Source organism: Limulus polyphemus, unplaced genomic scaffold, assembly GCF_000517525.1.
Source record: "Limulus polyphemus unplaced genomic scaffold, Limulus_polyphemus-2.1.2 Scaffold568, whole genome shotgun sequence".
NCBI lineage: Eukaryota > Metazoa > Arthropoda > Merostomata > Xiphosura > Limulidae > Limulus > Limulus polyphemus.
The window spans coordinates 407,533-424,152 of record NW_013666178.1 but is presented as its reverse complement, the minus strand read 5'-3'; the positions used below and the strand labels follow the sequence as shown (position 1 = coordinate 424,152).

The 16,620-nt window shown below is 34.6% G+C and overlaps 1 protein-coding gene across 1 annotated transcript in view; it reads left to right on the top strand.

Annotated features, from left to right (window-relative positions):
* Positions 1–15,872, top strand: part of LOC106459153 (calcineurin subunit B type 2) — a 27,490-nt gene extending 11,618 nt beyond the window's left edge. Inside the window, exons 4-6 of the mRNA XM_013918747.2 lie at positions 5,632–5,691; positions 7,314–7,498; positions 10,772–15,872. Coding sequence (XP_013774201.1) covers positions 5,632–5,691; positions 7,314–7,498; positions 10,772–10,819 — 293 coding nt within the window. The 3' untranslated portion in view covers positions 10,820–15,872. The remainder of the gene's footprint in view (positions 1–5,631; positions 5,692–7,313; positions 7,499–10,771) is intronic.
* The last annotated feature ends 748 nt before the right edge of the window (positions 15,873–16,620 follow it).

Genomic DNA, 16,620 nt, shown 5'->3' with positions numbered 1-16,620 from the left:
GTACACTGAAACATATTACATATTACCTTGTGAAATTATTTTCCATCTCATAGATTATCATTTTACATTGATCCAAAGAATCTGGTCATGTATTACAATGCAGAATTGATAGATTTCATAAGGTGTTATTTCTGATATGGTACATTACCTCCTCTCATATAAATAGCTATTCTCATTCAGTGCTGCCCTCTATAGGCAAACATTTTTTATGCATGTCAAAAACCTTCTCTCCCCCTTCCATTGCAATTGACTGATTTTAGTGCATCTCTCATGCAAATCATCTTGCATCAACCCTCCACCAATAAGAATGCAACATACTCTCATGATACATATGACTCCCTCTATTCAATTTTACCAAACTATCACTTCTCATTTGGCAGTACTCGTGTTCAGACATTTTTTTTCATTTTAGTTCTCTTTGTGTGAATTGTAATTTTAATAGTTTAATTTCTGAAGTGGGATCTTTTTCAATATTATTTTTCTTTACATTGAGGAAATTTATTATTTAAACTTAATTTTCAAGTATTTATTTTTTCTCACACTTGCATATTTTGCATCAAACACTTTTGTTTGATTTACTTATTTCTACAATGAATTCTAAAGTTCATGTTCCCACTTTGGGTGTTATATCTCTAGCACTATTTTCACAGGCTGCAGGTGGGGGAGACCTGTTATTAGATTTCTCTGCTATTATTCATCATGAGATTGATTGTTATATGGGTCAACCTTTTTCTACTGAACTTGCCCCACTAATCCTCCTGAACAAGCTGAACCTGTTCAGGCAGATGAAGATTTCATAGCCTTTTTACATCAGTGGATATTGCCTTGTTTTCCCCAACTCATCCTGCAGAATCAGCTAGGCCTGATATGGCATTTTTTGACACGATTTCTCAGGTATGTTCTGTTTTATCCAATTCCCCATATATTATATTATTTCTTATTACCTCCATGTTGGCTCATTTGCCCTTTTCCAGGAGTTTCTCATCTCGTTGTTTTATTCAACTTTGATGAACTTGTCGCCAACAGTACTGATGACTAACCAGAGGGTTCTAGTCTAGTGGGAGCATGACTATATTATATTGTTACCCTTTAGCAATCTTTCACTACAGTTCCATGGGTTAGTCGGGTTTTATCAGAGAGACTTGTCCTACTATTTCTTTCCCGACCTCTTTTGCCCCTGGTACCCTTTCCCTTCCGTATGACTTGGGATCCTGCTACCAGCCTGTGTCTGTCCAAGGAGGTATAAGATTTTCTCTCTCTAAAGGCTGTTGCACCTGATCATTGTCTTTCTCCAAGCTTTTGGTTGTCCTCGTGCCAAACCGGAGACTGGCAGCCTGTACTGGGTTTGTCCCACCTCATTCTAATTTTGAGTCTGCCCCGCTAAGTCATTTCTCACCCTTAGGTGGACTTTTTCTCCAGGTTTATCAATGACAGAGAGGAATTTTGCAAATGATTATTTGCATATCCTGATATTTCATCACTCACAACCCTCTCTTCTGTTTATTCTCCATGGGGTGGTTTCTCTGTTTTTTGCTTACTGCCCTTCAGACTTGTTCGGCCCTGTATGTTTTGTTGAGCGTTCAGAGTATTTGTTCATAACTTATATGCTCTCGGGTTGAGCTTTCCTCTTTCTTTGGTTGACTGGCTACTGTTTACTCGTTCCGAACAGGAGTCCGCCTATGATCCTTATCAGCTGCTCCTGGAGGTGGCTAAAATGGGTTGTTAATCAAGTTGGAGAAGTACTTACTGTGACCTATCCAATATCTTGTCCATTTGGGTGTTTTTCTTTTTCCACACCCATCTTGATCGAGCCCGCCCTTCTCCTCCTCAACTTTGTTCGATGGGTTTTCAGTTCGACTACAGCTCACAAAGTTATATTGCTTTTGGGGATGTGATCTTCCATGGTAGCCCTTATCCCCATAGGTCAGGTTAATATGCAGGCTCTTTCATGGGCTTTTCATGATCAATGGAATTTTGCAGAGATCCTTTGTCAGCTCTTATTATCTTTCCTCATATCCTTGTCATCGATCGGCATTGGTGGTTAGATATGACTCACATGTTCGCAAGTGTCATGCTTCCTCCTCATCCAATTTTCCATATTTCATGGATGCATCCCTTCGGGGATGGGGAGCATTGGCTGATCAACTGGAAAAATCTTTGTTTTTGGTCTGTAGCTGAGAAGTCTTATCCTATCAATGTCCTGGAGCTTCTCACTGTAGGTCATGTTTTGGTTCATTTTCTCCATTTGGCCAGAAATTGTCTGGTAATGATCCATTCCGACTTTTCTTCTGTGGTTTCTTGCCTCAAACATCAGGGCAGCACCTGTTCTCCATCCCTCTGTATTCATACGTTGAATATATCAATATTTCTATAATTGCGTGTCATGTTCCGGGTGCTTTCACTCTTGCCTTAGACACTGGTGTTTTATTTAAACTTTCCTGTTCTCCCTTTTCATGCCTGGTTTTTCTCTGGTCATTGGCAAGGTGATGTGGCTTCTCCCAACAGTTACCTTCTTTTCTGTCTTATTTCATTAGCTCTTCCTACATGAAAGTTCCTCAATGCAAGTGGAAATTTTCCATCGTTGGTTTCTGGGTACAGGTATTTCCCCTGATTAATTCACTGTTCTTAGTAATGTGGATTTTTTTACTTTTGGATTGAGGGTCTTCTGTCTCCTTGTATTCAGATTTTTGGGCAGTCCTGTCCCATACCTTTTGTTTTTCCCAATTCTGCAGGTATTTACCTCTCCTACACTTTACCTGTTGGTATGTTCCTTTTTGATTTGTTGTCTGCCGTGTTAGGCTGCCCTTTTGGATGGGGATATTAATGTGGTCTTGCACTACTTCATTTTGCCTACGTTTGAACCACTCTCTCAGTGCTCCTTGTTTCACCTTCCATTGTGTGTTTTCCTTTCTTCCCCTAATTACCTGTGGATGTCAGTGGTCTGTTTATTTGCCATCAAAGTTTCATGTACACTTTATCCTTCTACATATCTTCTCCTTTCTCTGGATCATTTTTCCTCCCTAATGCTTCGGCAGCTTGTGAGGATAATTTCTCAGTTTAGCCGCTTTCTCTTCCTTCTGTTTCACATCTTTATTCTTGTCCTTGTCTGGATAAACTTCTATGTCCTGTACATGCTCTTTTCGATTATATTGCTTGCATGGCTTCTTTCTTTAATGTCTGTTCCCGCTTCTTTCTTCCTTGGCAACTCTCTTCTGTTCATGTTTTTTCTCCTTCCTCCTTTGCCAGTTGGGTTTAGCTCTTCATTTGATTAGCCTCTTCCTCTTTATCGTCTTCGTCTCATACTTTGTTTGAAGTGTCTTCTCACCCAATTTGACACCTTACCTTTTCATTGGCATTTCATTATTGTTGTCCTTTGGAGGTACTTCTTCAAATGGGAGTATGGACTGCCCACTGTTTGTGTTGGTTTGTGGTTTTCTTCCTCTTTGGGTTATCATCTTTGCCTGTAGCTATTCTGGAATATCAGAATTCAGTGAAACTTTTCAGGTGCCTTTTCCCTTTTATTACTGCTCATTGTTTGGATCCCACTGTATGGTGAGTGGTGGCTATACAGGTATACTTAAACTAGTCAAATCTGCATTGTAAGACTATGTCAACTTACATATTATGATTTCCATGGCCAAAAAATGCACACTGCAGAGATGGGGTGTTCCACAAGATCGCTTGTAGGTTTATCCTGATGATAGAATTGTTTCATAAGTTTGCTAGTTCTGGACCATACCCACCCATGGACTACATGGAAGTGAGACATCAACTTGCAGTCCCTCCCCTTGATTGGGATTCCTCATCCTACCCCCATGTGGATGTCGGCTCCCGGTGGCTGGGTTTTGGATTTAGAGTTGAACCAATCAATGCAAGTCCTCACACATGCAATACATGTCTATATTCCTCCCTCATTTATAACCCATCAGTGTTGTGGGTCATGGTGGAGGTAATTGAGGATTATTGCGGTTCTTTCCCTTTTGCTGTCCTCTGTGTTTCTTATTCTGATGTTAATGAGCTTGGGGTGGTTCCGGTCAATTTTACCTTTGAGGGAGATGGTTTACATTATGTGTAGACATCTTTTTGATACCGGATATTGGGTTTCTGGATTGATCTGTCAGTTTATCTTATTCACCTCTGCCCCATTAATGAGTTGGCGGTACCAGATTCCCTCCAGTCTCATGAACTTGAGATGAAGATGGTATGATCCTCATTCCTACCCCCACCAGATGGCTGGGCTTTGGGTTGTAGTTGACTTGCTACTGGAATGATCCTCATTTTACTCCTGCATAGATGTCAGTTCCTGGTGATATGGGTTTTAAATGTAGTTGATTTGCCATGTATGGTCCATTGTGCCCCAGCCACTCAACACCCAAGCACATCCTATTCATTTTATCCACTTTTATAATTTTTGGGATTGAGTTTCATAATTGATGCATGGTTTGGATCACTTTCCAGCCATAATTCTCTCCCAATTGGATGTGCTCCTCTATTTTCCACCCATATATATGACATATTTCTATGATAGGCGAGGAGTATACCTGGTTCAGAAGTGATGTGGTACACCACATCGGATCTTAGAATATGACAGTCTCATCTTAGGGAGTGTCTTTCAGATGCTTTTGAAGGATGCTTCTTTCTTTCCCTCACATCTGTCCCTCCACCTGTTCAATGTGGAGGTAACATAGTGTATCAGAAGTTATAATTTTCCTACACTGAAAATGTATTTTCACACTTCCCAACCACTCCCCACTGAAAACTGTTGCTTCCATCTTCTGCCAAAACTTGAAGTGATAGTTTGGTAAAATTGAATAGAGGGAGTCACATACGTTATGAGAATATGTTGCACTCTTATTGGTGGAGGGTTGATGAATGATGATTTACATGAGAGATGCATTGGAATCAGTCAGTTCAAATGGAGGGGAGATAGAAGGCTTGTGGAATGTATAAAAAACTTTGCATAATAGCTATTTATGTCAGAGGAGGTTATTAGAAATACGTTTTCAGTGTAGGAAAATTATAACATTCATTTTATAACATACTTAGAATATATTATTAAGTAAAAAAGCTTGGTATTGAGAAATCTAAAAACTGTTTTATTTCATTCAAAATTTATGACACACTGATTATTAAGACATAGTAATTTGTTCAGCAAATCTCATAAAAAAAACAATCACAACAAAGTCTTATGTTTTATCTATCTATTGCATTATCTGCCATTATATTATCATTTCCCTTTATCAGTCACAATTTACTGAAAAAGGTTCTTAGAATTGAAGAAGAAGAATTTAGTAGAATAGGCAGAGGCTTATGCATGAACACATGGAATATTCCATATCTGACTTTTAAAAGTCTCAGTTTGTAAATGATTAGTCAATTATTTGCCCTAGTGGAAATTATTTGAAGAAGTATTGTTTCAATATTTCATGAAATGAGCAATTTGTACTTAACTAGTCTAATTATTACAATTATAAATTCTTTTATGCAGTACATGAGGTGTTTAAATATTTCATGAAATGATCATTTTTTATGTTAACTGGTATGTAACTTTGATCATTGGAACATAAAGTCCAGTGTTTATGATCATTATTTCATCTTTAAAAATTATTTAAATTATTTCATCTTTTACAGAATTTATACAGGGAGTTTCCCAGTTCAGTGTGAAAGGTGATAAGGAGTCAAAATTAAGGTGTAAGTTATTTAACTTATTTTTATTAATATGTTTTGCATAAAAGTCTTTATTTTCCCACTACTAGCCCATGGGAACACTCTTTAAAGGGCCACTTGTATAGTTCTTTTCTTAAACCTACAAAAGAAATCTTTATACTTTCTAAGTAGATATTCTAACTTTTAACATAAATTGCTTCTTCTTGCATTACAAAAAGTGTTCTTTAGCACAAGGGCTGGAATTTTTGAAAAAAGAAAACTTTCTCCCAGGAATAAAATGCTAGAGAAATCTACTTACTCCCTTTCTGTCCCACAAAACAGACAAAAAAGTAGAATATAACTTTTTAAATTTTGCCTTTATTTGAGTAAGCACACTCAGTTAGTGATTAAAAGTAACTTTCATTTCATTAAATTAAGGATTTGAAAAGAAAAAGTAATTCAACAATACAATGCCATTGGCACCTAAATTTTGTGGGGTGCTACATTTTGCATCTAAGGTATTGATATATATATATGTTCATTTGTGTATTTTATATTTGTTAACATTTATTTATGAAGATTATACAGCATGTTTACACACACACACACACATATATATACACACATACATACAATGTTGTAGTGCTAAATAAAGGAGTGCCAGATTATAAAATATACTGCATAACTGTGCAAGGTGGGATTCGTTTACAATAGCATTCTGGCTAAAAAAGTACAGGTACAAAGGCACAAAGAATTTCCAATGTCGAAACAAAACATTCATACATTTAGATAGACTTTTGACATAAGTTAACCTCTGTCTTTCACGGTCTTTCCTTCTTTCCATTTGTGACCAGGCTTTCAATTTCTTCTTTTCTCATAATGTGTCCAAGAAACTTCAACTGTCTCTTTCTGATGTTAGTCAGCAGCATACTCCTGCAACCTGCACTTGACAAAATATCTTCATTTGAGGTGTGACTTGTCCAACATACCTTCGAGATGTCTCTTAAGAATCAAAGTTCAATTGTTTCAATTCTCTTTTCCATACTTTGTGATATTGTCCAACATTCTAATGTACTGTGAGAATTGATGTAACATAGCAATCCAAAACTCTTAACTTTACTCTCATAAAAATTTTACTATTTGTCAGTGTTGTTTTCATTTTCAGAAATGCATCTTTTGCCATCCCTATTCTCTGTTTTATTTCATAATCACATTTACCATCTGATGTTATCCAGCTTCTCAGGTATTTGAATTTATTGACCTGCCTTATCTGTTCCTTATCTACTTTGAAATGCATATAGGAATGACCTTCTTCTTTGTGATTATTATGAATTCTGTTTTCCTACAGTTAATACTTAAACCCTTCTTCTCACCTTCACTAAAATTTTATCTAAAATTTTTTTTGCAGTTTCTTTCTGAATCAGCTATTAAAACCGTGTCACCAGCATGAGCAAGTTGTTCAAATTCCCTCTGCCAATGATCAGCCCTGGTAAATCCTCAATCTCCCTCAGGATTTTCCTACTGTACAAATTAAAAATCCATATAATGCACATAAATTACAAATAATACCATGTTGAAAGGTACTCTGTACAATGTTGGGGCATACACACATAGACCCCCACTCATGCTCATAGGGTTAATATCTTTTTTCAATTTCTTTTGTTCAGTTGCTTTCAGAATCTATGACATGGACAATGATGGTTACATCTCCAATGGAGAACTTTTCCAGGTACTGAAGATGATGGTGGGAAACAACCTGAAGGACACACAACTTCAGCAAATTGTTGATAAAACGATTCTCTTTGCTGATAAGGATGAGGATGGAAAAATCTCTTTTGAGGAGTTTTGTGCTGTAAGTTTAGAGTAAATGACAAGGATTTACAAGTTAGAAATATTACTTACAGATGACAATAAGAGATAAAGATATACTATGGAAATTGTCTTACCATTAACCCTTTAACTACTGATGTACTTTCTTTCCTTTATTTTAAAAGAAACACCAAAAGCAATAATGAAAACTTCTCATTTTGTTGTTAAGTGATGCATGAGCTATAAGTAATTTTGAACTTTTACAACGTATAACTAGATTCAGACATGTGCCTAGACAGTAATGTATGTTTACTTGCCCTGCTGACACGTATGTTTCAAAGTTTTTTGGCTGAATGCAGTAGAAACAATTAATAAAGTTTGTCAATACCTGACAGGTTCCTTCTATACTTGTCCTTGAGCTTTAGAAGCAACATCTACTTATTTCACACACATGTTTATAGTCATTAGAAAGAGCTCATTTTACCCTATATTCAAATTTAAGTTATTTTGAAATTGATTCGAGGTTATTGTCAGCAGGTAGATGTAACTGCTTGTAGTATCATTGGCTCATTTGTTCATGATAGCATCTTCGTTTTTTCTTACTTAAGTATGTTATAGTTACAGAGACAGTTAGATTGTACTTAGGTTTTACTTTTATATTTTAGTTAAGTATGCATTATTTGTGTTTTAAAATTGATATTTGAAAGTTTAATAATTTTTATAAAATAACCCAAGGCTTAGATTACCAAGTGAGTAAAAATATATTTTGCTGGAGGCTAAAGTATCTCTGCTGTTCATACCGTTCTATCACCCACATGTACCCGTTGATGTGTGTCAACATAAATAATGAATGATAAAGAACAGGAAGGGAAAATAAAACATTAAAATCAAACTAATATTGAAAAGGTAAAGACATCAAATTACACATATGACAAAAAGAAGATATTTTAAGACTATTCTACGAGGGTAAGAACATTTTTTCATTTCTTAATTTTAAACATTTCATTGTAATGTACATTGATGATAATAGCAAGTTAGCGGTATAGTAGCGGAAATGGAAAATAAAATATAAAATTTACCTTAACAACTTTTGATATTTATTTAGGAGGTTCTAGGGATTATGCAAATGAAATGTAAAAACTGTAAGATAATAAATAGTATTTTTATTCACAAAATTTGAATCACATTCCAGGTGAACTATTCAGAGTATGAATGCAAATAACTGCATTAAATAATGAATTTTTATTAGAAATAGTAGGAAAAAATCAAAACTGTATATTTTATTTTTCTGAAACTATATACTTTTAGAAAGTTTCTTGTCAAATTTCAAACAATTGAATCTACTATTTTTATTTCTGGAATGAAATATGATGATAGTGACCTTAGGTCCCTAAAATATAGAGACTCAGTAGTTATAGGGTTAATAGACTTACAGTGGAGTATATTTGCAGAAATGAAAGTCAATGTTACCACATTTTAATTTTTTTCCTATGTTTGAGTGCAGTTTTACTCAGTTTAATGTCCCTTTTCCTTCTTTGTATCCATTGTTTTAATCAGAGTGCCATCTCTACACAACCTCTGTTGTTATACTGTTTATCATTATGAGATGTGATAAATATTAAAAGGTGATATTGTTTAAAGCTTGTGCTGACTATTTTTGTCATAATGTATTAAAATTGTTCTTTTGTTATGTTTTGAAGTATTTAAACCTTTTATTTCATGATGTAAATGTACAACAAGCAAAAGATAACTACTGAACATCTGTATTAATTTTGTATGCACCCAAAGTATCAGATAATGAAATTGTAACTGTCATAGTAATGTATTATATTTAGTGAAATTGGAACACTTATAATTATGAAACCAGTAAAGCACAAACTCAAGTACTTTTTAAGTATGATATTATTATTATTCCTATTGGAGCCCAATACTGTCAAATTCATCTGAGCAGAAAGCAGCTTGTATCCAACTCATGTCAGAACAGAACAAATGTGATTGATCTTGTGTAAAATGTATACAGCTGCAAAGAGATTATGTGAAATAAACTTATATAGGTCTCACAAGCTGACAGTGAATGCTTTAATTTCACTAGGTTTATCAAGAATCAGTCTGATGATCTATATTCAATGATTTAATCTTAGAGGAATATTTATGTAACATATATGTATGAACCTGTTTGGAGGTTCTCCTCATTAAACACCATAGTCAGTTAACAAACAAAATTCTTATTTTGTATGATACTTTTGCTGTAAGAAGAGTAATACATTTGGCTTGTTATGCTTTGGTAAGCTATGCTGATCCTCTGAATCTTATTTTTTGACATATCAAATCATTATTCAAATTATTGTAGTCCAGTTGGTTGAGAGAACCAAAATTTTTCTTTCACTACCAGGATATCTCATCACATTGCCATGCAACCTATTTTTGGAAGATAAATTGATTCTGATTTTTGTTTCAAAACTGCCCATCAATCATGAATTACCATCCCTATTTAAATTATTTTTCTAATGAAGAACAATTCCAGATGAGAATATACCTAGAAAAAATGTGTCACGTGTGTCACACAGGGGAAATTCAGGATTTTTTAAAATATTGCCTTATAAAATTAAGAACTTAAAACTTATATACTATTAAAATATGGATTATTAGCTAAGATTTTATGCTATACTAATTGGTATAACATAAGCAAAAAGTAGTTTAATAAAATTTGTAATGTAAGACACTAAAACCTTGTGTCATGTGAGAGGGTTAAAGAGTTGGAAAATTTCAGTCTTATAGACTTTTCCTCAGAAATTAGTAGTTTAAAAGAGAGTTGAATTGGTACTGTAAGGTTTCCAGATTTTGAAATATCTATTGCAATTACTATTTAAAATTCTGAAATGTTATTATAAAATGTATGTAGTAAAAATATGAAACTGAATTAACTAACTCCAACAATTTACCAACTACTTTTATCCTATGTTTCAGCTGTTATTTTTGTGGAAGTTCTGAGAAGGAATATTTCTCTGGATGTGCAACAAATGTCTATAAAGGAGTTCCAGCCTTTACTAACACAGAAATAATCCCTCTCAGGACTTCTTTGAAAATAGCAGCAGATTAGCAGCTGAAATGTAGGACAAAACTAGATAATAATTAGTATATAGTTATGTAAAAAAATTATTATTTAATGATTAGATTTAGGTGATGGTATAGGATATTCTGGATTTACAACTGCCTCCATTGTTTGTCTGCAAGTTGATAATAGTGTTGCTTAAGGATGTTCAGCTTATTTAGTGATTTCCGTTGATCTTCCAGTCAATTTTTTTTAATTTTTCAGATTGTGGGCAACACTGATGTACACAAGAAAATGGTAGTAGATGTCTAGTGTTCCAGAAACTTAACAGGACATTCTGCTTTCAAGTTTTGACAGTACTGTTGTATTTTCTTTGTCTTGATTAATGAATACTTTTCAGTTGACGTAAAACTTTATTTATACTTATAATGGAATTATGTACATGTCATTCATATATAGTGTTGTACACTTTGCTGTATGTATTTTCTCAATGTTTTTAAAACATATTCTTTATTGGGTGTTTGAAATATTTTATACTATAATATTTACTTTTGCACTTTGTAATTCTTTATAGCATGTAATTTACTAGGTGAATATTACAGTTTTTGTATCTGATTGTTAAATTTAACACTGTGAAAGTTTTATTTGATAATTACTTACTACAGAATGTTTTCAGTATAGTTTATCGTGGTTAATATTACACGAATTAATGCCACATGTTTACTATTAATAAATTGATGTTATGTATATTTCATTTATTTTTTTTCTTAATTTGTGATAACACATTTGTATTTAGATCTGATTAGTGATTCTGAAATATTGTCTTCCTTAAAGACTTTATCACAATTAAAGATGTGGCAAGATTTAAGAATTCAGATATGCCACTCATATCTCAGCACCAGGAAGAGCTATTACCTAGCATGCAATGTAATGTATTTTTTGGTTGTTTCAAAAGTTTTGAACAAAGCTCCCACCTCCTACACACGTCAACGTGTATTACACCAACTTATGTTGTAATCATCATTAGACTATAGCCCTCTACCAATAGGAGGGTGACACATCCTCTGTCTGCAGTAATCCTCATGATGAATAGCACATGAACACAGGCTTATTCTTTGTTTGGCACAGCTTGTCTTCAGACATGTTTTTTCTTCAGATTTACCAGCGTTTTGTGTTTATTGTTTTAACTTTTCATTGTTTTTTTTTTTGTTTGCAGTCATTCCTTCCTTAACTTACTTGATTTTTGAAAGAATGATATTCAGTTTTAAAATTATCAATTAGAACTTTCATTTGAATTATCTACTATTTGATTTTCCTTTCACCAAATTTGCACTTTTGAGATGCATGTTCCATTGTCTGTTTCCATTGTTTTCTTCAAGACCCTTCCTTTGTGATATTTTTTGGGATATTAAGGTATTTCTTATACATTGGCATTTTGAACTCGTGCAGCTTTTCAGTACTACTCATTTTGATTTCTTGCCATTTGGAATAGGGTCTCCACTGGTTTTCTTAATGTGTACAACCTGGTGTGTTCATCCCCTCCTCTGTTCCTTGTCCTTTTGTTACTATCCGTGGTCCTCTCTTTGTGGGCTGGCTTTTCTGGGTCTTGAAAGTGATTTCTGGAACCATCTCTTCTCTCCTGTCATGTGGGAGCTCTGTTCTCCCACTTTGTTCATTGGTAGACTTCCTTTTCTATAACCTCAGGTGCTTTTCCCATACTTTACTCTTCACTCCAACTGTTTCAAATGCCATAAGACAATTGCTCAACTCCAATCTATGGTTTTATTCCTGTCTTTTTATCATCTCCATGAAGATGGGAAGTTGTTGGCCACATACCAATCTGCCCCACTTGACCCAGCTTTGGCCTAGCTTTAGTTCTTGATTAGCAATTTTGTACTTTCCTATGGGTACTTTCCCCAGCAGTGGATGACAGATTCTGGGTCTCAACACTTTCTTCACATTCTGATTTGTCTATTTGTCTTGCACTTTCTTTAATTTATCTGTCTTTTTTTCATTGGGTCTTGTGGTTTTTTTTTTCAAAGGGGTTACATTCTTGAGGCTTATTATTCCACTAAACTATAGACATTTAACCTCTACTTGTCTTTTTTACTGTGGCTTCCTCAATTATGACCTTCCATTTCCTGTGAGAGTCATCTCATTTGAGGTGGCTGATTTGGCTCTTCATTTCAATCTCAACCCTTACATTGCATTTTCTACACCAGAAGGTCTCTCTCACTAAGTAATGAGGCTCAGCCTACTTCTTTATCTTTGTTACATGGTGCTTTTAATATGAGAGCTCATGTGTCCTTCATTTCCTGCATGAGTCTTGTTGGGGGACTCTTTCATCTTGAGTCTCTTGTTCCTCATGGATGTGCCCATACATGTTCTTTTCAGGAGTGTTTGGCCTGTGAATACAGGTATCTCTGGAAATACACTGTTTCGTCTGTCTTTTTATGATCTATTCAGACACCTCTGTTGTTTGCTTCCTTCTTTTGAGAGTGGAGCATATGCTCTTGGGACTTTTGTTCAATTGCTTTTTTTGGGTTCACTACCACCACTCTCAGTTTTCGATCTATCCTGTCTTGAAAGCTTAGGCCCTGGTGGTAGACTGACTACCACAACTAGGCCTTGACACTTCCCACGATGTGGTTTTTCCATCCTCTGGTATTTTCAGTGGATTTGCTCCCACTATGGGCATCCTATATTCACTGCCTTTACACTTTCCTTCCACTTCTTGCTTCTACTCATTTAGTATGTAATCCCAGACTACAGCTATGGATGAAGATGTTCTTTGTCTGGTATGGTTCAACCTTCTTTTATGTGCTACAGACATATTTCATCCTCTTGTCACTTATGGGAGCTGTCATTCGTTTTTGTCTTATCCTCCAGAACTATTTACCACTGGGACAGGATCACCTTTTTGGGTGGCTTGGGAGCCTATTTGAATGTTTTCATCATTCATCCTGCCTACATGTTAATTTTGACCCAGATCTTCTCTTCTATTCTGTATGGTCTATTCATTATTTTTTCATGGTTTCTTTGCCTCTATCCATTAATATTCCCTGTATATGATCTTGCAGGTGGGGATGTTTACAACCCCCAATACATTATTGTCCAAATACTTACATCACAAGGAGATTTCACCAGTCTGACTTTTTTGTCCCTCCATTCATCATTCTTCACTCTTTAAAGTGGGTCTGATGGTGCGTTGTTGATTTATATCTTTTCTTTTGATGGTCTCACAACCTCCATATTCATACATATATATATCTGTGTTATGGAGATAATGATGTAACTCACTAAATGATTGGTGTTGCCTCACAGGGAATACTTACCCAATAGTTGCATTGAGCTGGGGAGTATAGAGAGTGTTAAGCCCATTTGTTTTTGTTCAGTGTTAGGATTGGGTTTTCCATAAGACTGATTTGGTGGTATCCATATATATCTTCCAGGCTTTTCTGCTTTTGACAAAAAACAAACAAACAAAGCACAACAGTACCAGGTGTGTACCTGCTCTTACACCTGGCTCATGCCTGCTATCTTTAGTTGCGATAACCCTCTGCACTGTGTCACAGTCTGAGATGTAATTCCAGATGATTGTGTCTAATGACAAGGGTCCAAGTGTCTAATCCCAAGCCACTGAGGAAGTCAGTATGAAAAGTTCATTGTGCAGTGCAATCCTAATGGTATGAGACTCAATGGACACACCCCTCATTTGTGAAGCAGGGCTGGAGTGTTACCTGGTAATATAGTACAGAACACCCCACTACATTATGAATTAGGCCATTCTCTGTGGTTAGGTCCAGCATGGTTCTTGTGTTTGCCTTGGGACACAGGTTAGGGATGATAGTCTCTACACCTGATTTTGTAATGAGTATCTCGCATATTTTTTGCTATGTGATGGCCTAATTTACACCCCTAGCCACTACACATTCATATAATTGAAGGTTGAGCAATCTGCCATTTCATCCACTTTAGTAACATGTTAACACCAGGCAAAGATTTGTCTGACAATATCTTTTGCTCTACTATATCTACTGGGTGACGTGTATTTCCTGCTTGAGACGGATGCAGTCTCCCCCTGAGTGCTATCCCACTAGGCTACTCCCCATCTCATGGTTGTTACACTCCATGGTCTTTCCCATTCTGATGCCACTTTCTGAGAGAACCTCATCTTGTAATTTCTTTGTACTGGACCCTACACAATCTTCAGTGTGGGATTCTAACTTGTGGTGGTGCAGAGAGGTGAGCAGTGTTTCTGAACTTAACCCACCACCTCCCATTCTTATTCCCCACTTTTGATGCATTTAATTTGCTTCATCGAGAATGAGCCTATGTTTGCATGATAGAGCTCATGGGATTAAAGATGGAAGATGTGTCACCCTTATATTGGTGAAGAGCTATAGTGTAATGATTATTACATATAGGGTGGCACAATACATACTGGACATTTAGGAGTGAGAGCTTTGTTTAAGACTTTTTGGCTTATACAAAAAATTATGCAGCAGTGCATGGGAGTTAATAGCTCTTGGTAATGCAGAGAGGTGAGTATCTATCTGAAATACATTTTCAGCTAAGAAAAATATTAACATAAATTTTCTCAAAGATATTTTTAACTAACATTTATAGTACAAATACCTGTTTACACAAAATTACTAGAATATGGCTTTCTATTCTTTAAAGAAATCTATATTTCATATTTAATACTTTAATACTAAAGGGTATATTTAAAATAAAGAGTAGACAGAAAGGGTACATCAAGAACAAGTTTTGAATATTTGTAAGTATATACCGTAAACTTCTAGCATTCCATTGTTCGTTGTCACTCAAGAACAATTTTGTTATTGTGTATCACTCACACTTTCAAAATGTTACACTTATGTAAAAGCTTCATCACTCTGTATGCTTATGTATTTAAATATACATTAACCCAGACCATTTTACTCTCTTCATTTTAAAATATTTGAGATCTAGAAATTTAAGTTAGCAAATCATAATTTCTTTTGGAATTAATAATCATCTGAATTATTTCAAAAGATGCAAAATGCCAATAGTTTTTATATAATTTTCATAGAACTTGTATTATTTTAAGCTGGTTAGTACCAGATGTGCAATTTTTATCTTTTCTGAAAAATTTGCGTTTAAATAACTGAAGTTCATACTTTTTCCTTGTCTGTTGTATATTTTGGTTTCTTAGTTTCACTGATATAGTTTTCTAAAAGTCTTTAAGGATGAAACATTGGAAATTTCTATTGTTGTTGCGTATGGAAGTCAGAGTATTTGTTCATCCTCATAATACCATCACGATAACAATTCTAAAATTGTTTCATAAATTATAATAATTACGTGAGATAGGAAATATAAATATAATAATGTCAGATTATATTCTCAGTTTCACTGGTTTTCATTTACCCTGGGGCTATATATTCATGCTTGATGAAAAATGATAGAATCTTTTTTTTTCTCAATTCTGTTGTAATTAGTACATTCCAAATATATTTTCATTTAAAATGTAAGTTAAGTAATTAAATGTAAACTGTTAAAAGGTAGAATATTTGTTCAAAAAATATATTTTATGTCAAGTTTTTTTCTTCAGCAAAAACTGATGTTTCTGAAAAGTTTCATGCTATAGAACTTAACTTGCTTTTACTGTTATATTTCAAACATCGTCAAACATTTTTTTTTACAGACACAGTGAATAGCAAACATATATACCAGTACTGCAATATTTTAAGCATTTCACCATTTAAACATTAACTTTCAAGAAAAAAAAGAAATGTTCTTTTGTAACCTAGGTTACACAATGTCTGAGTTTTAAGAAAATCTATTCTTGGAATTTGAGCTTTAGAGTGAGGTTTAAATTTGAGCTTGTTTTTATAATTTGTTATTTATGAAAAAGATATAAAAATCATGTTAACTTGGCAGATGTGCTGTATATCCTGTCATTGTTAACACTGGCCATTAAGCTATTATAGTAGCAATTTCTGGTAAAAACAATTGATAAATTTAACACAAAAACTAGAAAAGTGATAAATTGAAATAATTAACCTTTCTAGGCTATACTTTCTCTTATTTTGAACTAGAGACATAGAATTTATTATTACAATAACATT